General features: G+C 50.5%; 1 protein-coding gene across 2 annotated transcripts in view; it reads right to left on the reverse strand.

The window, feature by feature from the left end:
* The window catches only part of SHANK3 (SH3 and multiple ankyrin repeat domains 3), a 695,549-nt gene that overhangs the window by 74,905 nt on the left and 607,971 nt on the right, over positions 1 to 12,673 (reverse strand). For both annotated transcript variants that reach the window (XM_043500373.1, XM_043500369.1), the window contains exon 17: positions 245 to 369. In XM_043500373.1, the coding sequence (XP_043356308.1) occupies positions 245 to 369 (125 nt within the window). The remainder of the gene's footprint in view (positions 1 to 244; positions 370 to 12,673) is intronic.

Consider the following 12,673-nt stretch of genomic DNA (forward strand, 5'->3'; position numbering starts at 1 on the left):
ATAGTTATTTTTAGTAAAAGTCAGGGACAGGTCATGGGCTTCCATGAATTTTTGTTTATAGCCCATGACCTGCCCCTGACTTTTACTAAAAATAACTGTGACAGAATCTTAACCTTAGTGATGAGCACACCTAGGTCTGAAAGCACTTTACAAAGGAAGGTCTCTTTTGTTTAGCTGTGTGCCCTGGGGCAGCACAGGAACATGCTGGCCAGCATTTTCTCTCTCCTCAGCCTCTGGGGCTTACCTCAATCAGAAAGTCTCCTGTGCGAAGTCCTGCTTTCCAGGCCACACCTTCCACATCCACTGACTCCAGGTACTGGAGCGCGGGGAAGGCTGGTGTCGGGGTGAACTCCTCAATTGGAGTCTCAGCTGAAAGAGAAAGAGCGAGCCCCAATTAGCAGTACGCAGCAGGGAGGCAACAGAACATTCAGTGATGTCTAGAAAAAAGCTCTCCAGGAGCTTAACTGGCTTAGAAACCAAGCAGAGGTGTCTCTACTGAGCACCTGACCCGCTTCTCTTGCAGAATGGTGATTTAATGCTTATTTATGTACAGTCATTTCCGAGATGTTCATCATCGTAGAATCTGCTAATGGCCCTCCAGAGCCACATTTACCTCACACAGAGAGAGTCGCATTCATCCTCCACAAGATGCCCCACAGCCATTCACCCCAGTCCCTTCTCCCAGAGCCACGTGCAAACCAAGAAATACCTACAGAAAGAGGGTCACATGCTTACTTAGACTTTAACCACATGGCCGGCTAGGAATTACGTCCCCCAATACACATGAAATTTCCTCCCCACAAACCAACCAAAATCCCCTTCCAGCCTCCACCCCCTGCTCCCTTACATCCCCCTCCACCCACCCCATCCGACTTCGCTGTCCAGCCACAGTGAGTCATTTTGCCTAGGAGGTACTGGGAACCATCACTGGGGGGAGGGAAGGGGAGGAGATATGGATTTCTCCCTTGTGTGGAGCAGCGTGGGGAGAAGGCAAGGGTATGCTGTCTGACCCCCATAAAGAAGACATCGAAGGTATCCAGGAACAGAGAAAAAAATACCACCTCTAGGAATGCCATAGGGCAGCACTTCTCAAACTATGGGTCGGGACCCCAAAATGGGCCACAACTCTGTTTTAATGGGGTTACCAGGGCTAGTGTTAGACTTGCCGGTGCCAAAGCCCGAGCCCCACCCCCCAGGGCCAAAGCGGACCCCCCCGCCTGAGTGGAGCTCAGGTTACAGGCCACCTGCCTGGGGCTGAATCCCTTGGGCTTTGCCCCCGCCCAGGGTAGCGGGACTCGGGAGGGCTCAGGCTTCGGTCCCCCCTCCTGGGATCGTGTAGTAATTTTTGTTGTCAGAAGGGGGTGGCGGTGCATTGAAGTTTGAGAACCCCTGCCATAGGGTTTACAGGCAGCAAAGGCCTTGGCTGGGCTGCTGCTGCCCGCCTCACTGGGATCTAGGTCCCTGATGGAGAAACGGGGACTTGCCTCAGCTGGACCGCTTCTCCTGCGCTCTGGCTACTGCTGGTGCCGTCTATGGCTGCCAGGGGCTACCCCTGACTCTGTGGGAATTTCTTTCTCCCTCAGCTCATGTGGCTGGGGCAAGACTGGCACATAGGAACATTGGACATAGGGCTGGAAGAGACCTTCTGGGTCATAGAGTCCCATCCCTGCTGTCACAGGCAGCCCATCATACCATCCCGTTCATAAACCTGCCTTAAAAATAGCTAGGCCTTTTGCTCCCCACCCGCTTCCAGTGGGAGGCTGTTCCAGAGCCTCCCTCCGATAATGGTTAGAAGCCTTCTGGTTTTCAGCCTGAATTTATTCATGGCCAGTTTATCCCCACTTGTTCTTGTGCCAACATTGTCCTTTACTATAAACAGCCCTTCCCCCTCCGTGGTGTTTGCCCCCTGATGCATAGATAGTGTCTGCATCTCTCCCCAGCCTTTGTTTTGGTCGGCCAAGCAAGCCGAGCTCTTTCAGGGTATGTCGACACTCTGAGCTTCGGGTGTGAACCCAGCTCACGCAGACATACTCGTCTCTGCACTCATGAGAGTATGAAAGCAGTAGCATGGCTGCGAAAGCGGGGGCAGTGCCAAGTGGTGGCATGGATTAGCCATGCCAAGTAGGTACCCCTGGGGTTCAGGCAGGTTTGTATGGCTAGCCCACGCCCTCGCTAACCACTGGCCAGACTACCGCGGTTACACTACTGCTTGTAGCCTGCTAGTTTAATGAGAGGTCGTGCGAGGATGTGTGTGCAAGCTGGAATCGCACCTCCAACTCTGTGCAGACCCACAGACGTAGCCTCTGTCTCCTCTGGAATGTTCCTGCTGGGGCCTTTTGCCATTGTGGGGAGGGGATGTAAGTGCTTTGATCTAACAAGTTCTGGGCTTAACACAGGGTACCTGGGTTTAATTGAATGGCCTGCGACATACAGGAGGCCAGACCAGTGGTTCGAATGGTCCCTTCTGGCCTGTGATACAAGTAGATTTTAACTCTTACCGGTACAGTACCCCCCCCGACTCCCCCCCCCAAAAAATGTTCCGTGATTAGAGCCCTGCGCGGACAAAAATATATATCTGTGGATGCAGATATCTGTGGATAGAGAATGGTATCTGCTGAACCACAGGGCTCTCCTGGGAATTGCAGTGGTGAAAGGAGCAGAATGTGGGGCCGCCGCTTCCAGGAGCCAGTGCTCCTCGCCAGCAGCTCCTCTGGCGCAGCTGTACAGACCCCCAGCCCTTCCACGCAGCTGCATCTCCTGTCTGGGGTCTGTACCGCCCCCAGCCCTGCCCCCAGCCTTGTCCTCCGGTGGAGCTGTACAGACCCCAGACATAACTCTCATGATACCTACATAAGCATGTAGTGCAGAGCAGGGCTCAGATCCAGGTTGATATACTCTGTGTAGACACAGGCTGCCCCTTCATTCTGCCAGTGAAGGAAATGAGCAGCTGAGAGACACTCTACACAGTTTAGACCTATCCAAGTAAAAGACTAATGCCTTGTGGGCATCCAAAGTACAGGGCTCTCTTCATCCTCATGACAGTGAAGCTTTAGAAAAAAGGCTGGTAAGTAGATAGACTGATTAAGGAGGGTATCCAAAATTATCATAGTCAGAAACACAAGGCGAGGTCCTAAATAAACCCTGTCCTTAAAGACAACTGTACCCTCAGGGTCTGCAACTAATGCTGAGAGCTCTCCCAGCCTCTTACTAGCAACTGGGAATATTACTTTCAGTGAGAGATGCAATAATAAACAAGTAGCCATAGGCTCAAAAGGAGGACCTATTGACACTGACAAAACCAAATTTAAGTCCCAAAGGGTTGTAGGATCCCTCATAAGTGGAAAGTCCTTTTCCCTTTAGGGGAAGTAAATACTCCAATATAAGTGAAGGAGAAGTCTGCATAAGAGGTGTATCCCATGAGTAGGACCACACAGAGAAACATCTCCACATCATCATGTAAATATATCTAATGGATGGCTTCCTAAGAGAATGTCCAGAAACTCTAGGAAACACTCAGTCTCTTGAGCTGACAACCACTGAGCATCCCAACTGTGAGATGAGGGCTGGCCGAAGTTCTGTGAAATTATATCAGTGACTTGAGGCAGTGTTATAGGGTCCTTGAGGGAGCGTCTCAGGAGGTCCATGGACCAACGCTGATGTGACTAGGCTGGTGCTGTCAGAATCAGAATGGCATAATACTGTTTGAGCTGGCATAAAACCACTGGATTCAAGGGACTGGGAGGAAAGGCATTCAGCAGCTTGTCCTTCCACAGGAGAAGGAATGCGTGTGAGGTAGACCCTGGGCTGTGATCTGACCTGGAACAGAGCAGGTGACACTTCCTCTTCAGTCACACAGCGGAGAGCGAGCTCTGGCATCCGCCAGGCCTGAAAGATAGATTTGACTGCATCCATCTTGAGGGACCCTTTGTGATTCCTGCTGCATGTTCTGCTGAGTTGATCTGACTTGCCCTTGTTGATCAACTGGCCCAAGTCATGAAAGAGGGATTGGACTGTCTTGATGGAGACCTAGACCTGGTACGTGGATTGTCCTCATATCAACTAATCATCCAGGTACAGAAATACTTGGATGCCAGCCCTCTGAGAGGTAGCATCACCTTGCCATACACTTTGTGAAGACTCAAGGGGCTGAGGACAGACCCAACATGACTGTGAATTGGACATCTACCATGAGAAACCTTAAAACTGAGGTTTCAGAGTAGCAGCTGTGTTAGTCTGTATTTGCAAAAAAGAAAAGGAGTACTTGTGGCACCTTAGAGACTAACAAATTTATTTGAGCATAAGCATCCGATGAAGTGAGCTGTAGCTCACGAAAGCTTATTCTCAAATAAATTTGTTAGTCTCTAAGGTGCCACAGGCACTCCTTTTCTTTCTTAAAATTGAGGGAAGCATACCAATCGTCAGGATCTAGGGACAGGATAACACAGGCCGGATAATCATGCCAAACTTTCTGTTTGTCAAGTATTTGTTCAGGTTTCGCAGACTGAGAATAGGTTTGAGGCCTCCCTTGGACTTTGGAATGGAAAAATACCAGGAATAAAATCCTTTCCCCCGGTGCTGAGGAGATATCTGTCCTGTAATCTCTGATTGCAAAGAGACTGCACTTCTGGAACGAGAACAAGCCCATGAGATTAGTACCTGAAAAGGGACAGGGAAGTTGGAGAGAGAATGCACTTCTGGAATGAGAGCAAACCCATGAGATTAGCTCCTGAAAAGGAACAGGGAAGTGGGAGGCATGGGGGAACAGTGACAAGCTGTAGGATGAAGTGAGCTGTAGCTCACGAAAGCTTATGCTCTAATAAATTGGTTAGCCTCTAAGGTGCCACAAGTACTCCTTTTCTTTTTGCGAATACAGACTAATACGGCTGCTACTCTGAAACCTGTCATTATGCAAGTTGCTACTCTGAAACCTGTCAAGCTGTAGGATAGAACTCAAACCCAATCATCGGTTGTACTAGGGCTCCAAGTACCTAGCAAGCGGGACAACCTGCTGCCAGAGGGGGGGAGAGAGTGTCCTGTCCGTGGGAGTGGCATGCAGCTTCGGATGAAAGACAGGGAGCTGGATAGACTGTTTGAGGTGGAATTCGGAGACTACCTTTGGGAGAATCGTAGGGTGAAGGTGCATGGAGAATTTGTCCTTACGGAAGATGGTATACAGGGAGTCAGCCATCTTGCCTGCCAATTCGCTGACCCGCCGAGCGGAAGTGATGGCCACGAGGAAGAGGACCTTCATGGATAGGTGTGAAAGGAAGCATGTGGCCAGTGGTTCGAAGGGGGGCCTGGTGAGGGCAGATAGCACAAGATTACGGTCCCAGGGAGAGGGAGGGCAGGAAGCATAAGGGTAAGGACAGGCAGGAAGCAGTTCATCTGGCCCTTTAGAAAGTGGGTAGTGACCTGGTGGGTAAACAGCGACCCTCTGTTCAGTGGGGGGAGGAAGGCACGGAGTGTCGAAAGGTGAACACGTATTGAGCTATGTGCGAGGCCCGAGTGCTGAAGCTCCAGGAGGTGCTCTAGGATGACAGGCACGGAGACGTCCCTGTGAGGAAGGTGGTGGTGTTGTGCCAAAGAGGTGAAGCAATTCCCTTTGCAGGATACCACGCCCATGTGGAGTCTTGTCTGCTGTGTGTCAGTATATGGCGGACGGTTGATGAATGGCATTGTTAACCTGTGAGCCCCATCCAAAAACCAGGACATCAGCTGGAGTGGGCCTGGGTTGGGGTGTCGAACCTTGCTGTGTTCCTAGAAGAGGAGATCCAGCAGGGTGGGGAGGCTTATCGGTTGACAGGTGGACAGTCTGAGTAGATTGGGAAACCAGAACTGTCGGGGACAGCATGGGCTATCAAGATGATTATGGCTGGGTCCCAGCGGATCTTGCGCAGGACTTGGAGGGGGAGGGAACCAGGGTGGGGGGAAGGCGTAACGGAGGCCCTCGTGACATGGAAGGAGGAGGGTATTGCCCTTGGAATCTCGACCCCTGGCTCCCCGGATGCAGTACAGAGGGAATTTGCAATTCTCATGAGTAGCGAAGAGGTCCCAACCAGGGGTGCCCCAGGTACGGCAGATGGAGCTGAGTGTGGGGTCGTGGAGTTCCCACTCATGGTTGAGGTACCAGGTCCAGCTGAGTGTGTCTGTCAGGGAGTTCTGCGCCCCTGGGAGGTACGCGGGGCAGGATGTTGTGGCGGAGGCACTCGTTCCAGAGGCAGATGGCCTCCTTGCAGAGTGATCAGGATCTGGTGCTGCCTTGTCTCTTTATGTACGCCACTGAGGTGGTGTTGTCTGAGAGTACCTGGATGTGTTGATTGTGGAGTCGAGGTAAGAATGCATGGCAAGCCAGGCAGATCACCCGTAGCTCCAAAAGGTTGATGTACATGCGCCCTTACCGGGGAGTCCATGTCCCTTGTTCGGCATGGACATGTGTGTGTGCACCCCACCCTGCTAGGGAGGCGTCCATGGTAAGGGTGGCCATAGGGACGGGAGTGGTGAATGGGGTGCTATGGAGCACCTTGGAGGGATCAGTCCACCAAGCGAGGGAGGTGCGGACCCAACTTGGGCAGTCAGGGGTGAATCCAGGTGGGTGAGGTGGGGTCGGCAGACTGAGAGAAGCCACAGCTATAGACAGTGTATGTGGAGATGAACCTGCGGGGTCACGTGGGTGCAGGCTGCCGTGTGGCTTCGGAGGCAGAGACAGGGCACACCATCATGTGCGGGTTGCAGTGCAGGGTTCTCCTGAGAGCTGTAAGAACAGTGAAATGGTCTGCTGGGAGGAAGACTTGCACTGCTACAGACTCCAGGCGTGCCCCAATGAAATGGATCGTCTACACTGGGAGCAGCATGGGCTTCTCCTTGTTGACACAGATGTCCAGTGAGGTGAGGGACAAGTGGAGCATGGTGACACCCTGTGCCCCAGCCAGGGAAGGTGGGCTGCAATGACCGCAAAGACCTTGGTGAAGACCCTGGGGGCCATGGCGATGCCGAAGGGAAGGATTTGGAACTGACAGTGGTTGTTGCCCATGTGGAAGCAGAGGAATTTGCGATGTGCTGGGTGGATATTGTTAGGATGTAGATATTCAGGTCTGTCTGTAAAGGCCTGTACTTTAAGAATTTAGGTGTATTCTTACCACTTAGCTAGTTCATAGATTCATAGATGCATAGATACTAAGGTCAGAAGGGACCACTCTGATCATCTAGTCCGACCTCCTGCACAGCGCAGGCCACAGAATGTCACCCACCCACTCCTATGAAAAACCTCACCCATGTCTGAGCTATTGAAGTCCTCAAATCATGGTTCAAAACTTCAAGGAGCAGAGAAGCCTCCCTCCAGTCAACCATGCCCCATGCTACAGAGGAAGGTGAAAAACCTCCAGGGCCTCTCCAATCTGCCCTGGAGGAAAACTCCCTCCCGACCCCAAACATGGCAATCAGCCAAACCCTGAGCACATGGGCAAGATTCACCAGCCAGATACCCAGGAAAGAATTTTCTATAGTAAATCAGATCCCATCCATCTAATATCCCATCTCAGGGGATTTGGCCTATTTACCCTGAATATTTAAAGATCAATTACTTACCAAAATCCCATTATCCCATCATACCATCTCCTCCATAAACTTATCGAGTAGAATCTTAAAACCAGATAGATATTTTGCCCCCACTGCTTCCCTTGGAAGGTTATTCCAAAACTTCACTCCTCTGATGGTTAAAAACCTTCGTCTGATTTCAAGTCTAAACTTCCTGGTGGCCAGTTTATACCCATTTGTTCTTGTGTCCACATTGGTGCTGAGCTTAAATAATTCCTCTCCCTCTCCTATATTTATCCCTCTGATATATTTATAGAGAGCAATCATATCTCCCCTCAACCTTCTTTTAGTTAGGCTAAACAAGCCCAGCTCCTTAAGTCTCCTTTCATAAGACAAGTTTTCCATTCCTCGGATCATCCTAGTAGCCCTTCTCTGTACCTGCTCCAGCTTGAATTCATCCTTTTTAAACATGGGAGACCAGAACTGCACACAGTATTCTAGGTGAGGTCTCACCAGTGCCTTGTATAACGGTACTAAAACCTCCTTATCCCTACTGGAAATGCCTCTCCTGATGCATCCCAAAACCGCATTAGCTTTTTTCACAGCCATATCACATTGGCAGCTCATAGTCATCCTATGATCAACCAATACTCCAAGGTCCTTCTCCTCTTCCGTTACTTCTAATTGATGTGTCCCCAACTTATAACTAAAATTCTAGTTACAGAGGTATAAAAGAAAGAATCAAAATCACTGTCTGCCGGTGTAAGGGCCTTCTCTCCCCGCGATAGACAGAGGCCCTGTTCTTAGGCTAAGGCCTTTAGCTAAGCAGCAGGGGCAGCCATAAGCTGGGAAGCGAATAGTCAGATCCTCACATTCCAGACTAGTCACATTGAAATAAGGTGCCATTGGGCTGTTAGAAATACAATCCTGCCCTGATAATGCCTATCACCTCCAGAGAAAGAGAAGAGCCTAGAAGATGTAAAAGGAAATTCAGTTTGATAGCATCCTATCTGGCAAGAACTCACTTAGCAATAGCTGGGGTGTGAAATCCTCATTTCTTTGTTGTTCTATCACTGTAGTCCCCATTTCCCTATTGTTTGTCTGTATAATCTCTGTCTGGTTCTGTGATTGTTTCTGTCTGCTGTATAATTTATTTTGCTGGGTGTAAAGCAATTAAAGTGGTGGGATATAATTGGTTAAATAATCATGTTACAATATGTTAGGATTGGTTATAGTCTGCAGTCAATCAGGAAGTAAGGGGGGAAATGGGAACAGGGAATGGGGGTGGCGGAATTGGAATTATGTTTTGCTAAAGGGGGGGAATGGGAACAGGGACACAGGCAAGGCTCTGTGGTGTCAGAGCTGGCAAGGGGGACACTAAGGAAGGAAACTGGAATCATGCTTGCTGGAAGTTCACCCCAATAAACATCGAATTGTTTGCACTTTCGGACTTTGGGTATTGTTGCTCTCTGTTCATGCAAGAAGGACCAGGGAAGTAAGCAGGTGAAGGAATAAGCCCTCTAACAGATATCGACATGGAAGTACTCGTCTTTCATGTCGAGGGCTGCGAATCATGCCCCCTGAGGGAGGGAATGATGGATGCGATGGTCACCATAAGAACTTGGTCTTCCTGAGGAAAGTGTTGAGTAAGCAGAGATTGATGATAGGGCAGAGGTCCCCACCCTTCTTTGGAATGAGGAAGTACAGGGAATTGAAGTCCTTGTTGATGAAGGGGACAGGCATGGGCTCCATCACACCCTTTGTTAGGAGGGCATCTGCCTCATGTCGCGTGGTGGGCGGGCTCCCTGGAGGTGTCTGGGGGAGGCCCCGGTGGGAGGGAACGGTGCAGAACTTTATAGAGTAGTCGTGTTGTATGATCTCCAGGAACCAGCGATCCATGGTGATCTTGCCCCAGTGGTGGGCGAACAGGGCAAGACGGCCCCCAAAGATGATGGGGGGTGTCCTGCGGAGGCAGTGACACGGGCTTTGCAGCTCTTGACCGATGTGCCAAAATTGGGCCTTCAGTTGGTGTTGATGTGTGACAGAGGAGATGGTGGTGGCTGATGGGCACAGGCGCTGAGATCTGAGGCGCTGTCAGGCTGTCTCCTGGTACCATATGTAGATTGGTTGGCATGGGGAATAGGGGCATGGATGGAACCATGGCTTGAGTTGCTGGTGTGATGGGATCCCTAGGGTGCAGCCTGGGACCGTGGGACCATTGTGCCTCATGAACTCTCTCCAGCCTGAGCTGTCTCTCACCATGCCTTGCTAGTGACCAGCTGCAAACCCTACCAGGTGCTGTGATCACTCAGCAAACCACATGTGAAGACCCCACACCCAGCTGGATTGCATGAATGCTCCCAGAGCCTCTCATGAATCACACAGAGAAAGGCACCAGACAAATCCCCACTGCTCCCAGAACTGTGCCTTAGGAATATACCGTCCCGTGCTGCTCAAGATGAGCAATACAAATTTATGAATTGGTTCCCCTCTTCATCAATGGAAAGTGGATCTACACCGGCCTTCGCAGACCTGAGTACATTTGCCACACGCTTCAGGCAAACTCACTGGTAAAGATAAACAGCTAAACACATGTATTGACTACAAAAGATAGATTTTAAGTGATATTAAGTGACAGGCAAAAAGTCAGAGTTAGTTACCGAAATAGAATAAAACATAAGCCACACAATCTAAACTCTCAACCCTGTTAGACTGGGCAACATCTAAATTAAGCATTTTTTCTCACCCCACTGGATATTGCAGTCCATAGTATACAGATTTCGTCCTTGAAATCTTGGTCAGTCCCCTCAGTTGGAGTCTTCAGAGTGTCCTTGTTGCTTGCAGCATAGGTGGGTGAAGGAGAAAGGCCCAGCCTGGGCCCCCTATGTTCCGTTTTAGACCCTCAGTCCATGTGCTTGGAAAACACAAGTCCAGGCATGTCTGGGGGGCATTGCTGAGTCTCCAGGCAAGGTTGAGCAATTCCCCTGGTGTGGCCTCATGCAGGTAAGTCATTGCATTGTAGCTCTCTCGCTGGACAATGGCTGTTGATGGGTTTTTTGACATCCTGCCCAGGTGTTGATGACTTTCCTTGCTGCTGCCCCTGGGGAGCTAATATATGGCTGATTCCCAACTTACAGCATGTTTTAGTGACCACCATACAACACAATTCTCATAACATCCATACGGATATGTAACAATACACATCTATGGACAGAGAAATGACTTTCAGTAGATCATAACCTTTCCCCTGATACCTTACAAGGCCTGCTTTATATTGCAAGATCACAATCATACATAAATGAGGAATATGGAGATTAAGGGTGCTGCCCCAAGGTAGAGAATGTCACAGCCAGTGACTGGGGGGCTGGACTGTATGTCCCCACAGATCGGAGGGTAGCCCTTGAGTCATTCAGGGAGTGGAGGGCCTCATCCGTCTTGGCGAAGAACAATTTGTCCTCATTGAAGGTGATGTCCTGGATGGTAGACTGGACTTCCCTATGAAAGCATGTGGATTGGAGCCAGACTTCCTGACACCTAACCAAACCTGTGGCCAGGGAGCAGGAGGATGTTTCCACCACATCCACTGTGGCCTGTAGGCAGACTTTGGCCATCAGGCAGCCTTTCTCCACCAGAGCCTGGGACCTGTGTTGCTTGTCCTGTGGGAAGTCCTCCAAGAATTTAGACTTGAAATTAGAAGAAGGTTTCTAACCATCAGAGGAGTGAAGTTTTGGAATAGCCTTCCAAGGGAAGCAGTGGGGGCAAAAGATCTATCTGGTTTTAAGATTCTACTCGATAAGTTTATGGAGGAGATGGTATGATGGGATAATGGGATTTTGGTAAGTAATTGATCTTTAAATATTCAGGGTAAATAGGCCTAATCCCCTGAGATAGGATATTAGATGGGTGGGATCTGAGTTACCCAGGAAAGAATTTTCTGTAGTATCTGGCTGGTGAATCTTGCCCATATGCTCAGGGTTTATGATCGCCATATTTGGGATCGGGAAGGAATTTTCCTCCAGGGCAGATTGGAGAGGCCCTGGAGGTTTTTCACCTTCCTCTGTAGTATGGGGCATGGGTGACTTGAGGGAGGCTTCTCTGCTCCTTGAAGTTTTGAACCATGATTTGAGGACTTCAATAGCTCAGACATAGGTGAGGTTTTTTGTAGGAGTGGGTGGGTGAGATTCTGTGGCCTGCGCTGTGCAGGAGGTCGGACTAGATAATCAGAATGGTCCCTTCTGACCGTAGTATCTATGAATCTATGAAACTCTGCCAACTTCGCAAAACTGTTGAAATCATACTTAGCCAGTAGAGCCTGATAGTTTGAAATGAGGAACTGCAGGGCTGCGGAGGAGTAGGGTTTGCAGCAGTGCCGGTTCCGGCACTTCACCACTTTATCTGGCAGGGTGGAGGAGTGCTGCCTCACTCACTGGTAGCTGCGTGCACAACCAGCGAGGCCGGGGCTGGGTGGGAGAAAAGAAAGTCAGCTTCCTTAGATGGCACAAAATAGCAGCGTTCTGCCCTCTTAGGTGTCGGGGCACAGGGGGTGCCAGACCTCCAGTGCCGAGCGGAGGATGGCCTCGTTGATGGGCAAAGCCAGGTATGCTGGCCCCAAAGGCTGGAGGACGTCCAGCAGTTGATGGGATTGGTCCTGGACCTACTCCAAGGGGATACCCAGACTGAGGGCCACCCTTTGCAGCAGCTCCTGATACTGGAGGTGATCATCAGGAGGCGAGAGGGTTGGGGAGATTATGGTTTCATCCTGGGAAGAGGATGCCACCATCAAGACTGATGGTACTGGGCCGCATTCTGAGTTCACCTCTTTGTCTGAGCTGGATGGTTCCAGCAGAGAGGCATAGATGAAATGGTGCAAGGCTGGTGGGGGTAGGTACAGGGGGTGGTACGGATCCCACGTGGGCCAGTGTAGCCATGGGGCCGGGTTTTGTGGATACTGTGGGTTCCAGGAATAAGAGTACCACTGCAGCTGGACGAGGGGGTAGCCTGTCGGGTGCGGCGGACGCACTTGGGAGTCTGAGCTGCACCTGGACATCGGGGAGAACGATGGCTCCTCCATGGAAAAACCCTCCAAATCTGAAGAGGCCTGTGGCAATGACAGGACCATCGGTGCAGGCGGACCAGCAGT

The sequence above is a fragment of the Dermochelys coriacea genome, chromosome 1 (genome assembly GCF_009764565.3).
Source record: "Dermochelys coriacea isolate rDerCor1 chromosome 1, rDerCor1.pri.v4, whole genome shotgun sequence".
Lineage (NCBI taxonomy): Eukaryota > Metazoa > Chordata > Testudines > Dermochelyidae > Dermochelys > Dermochelys coriacea.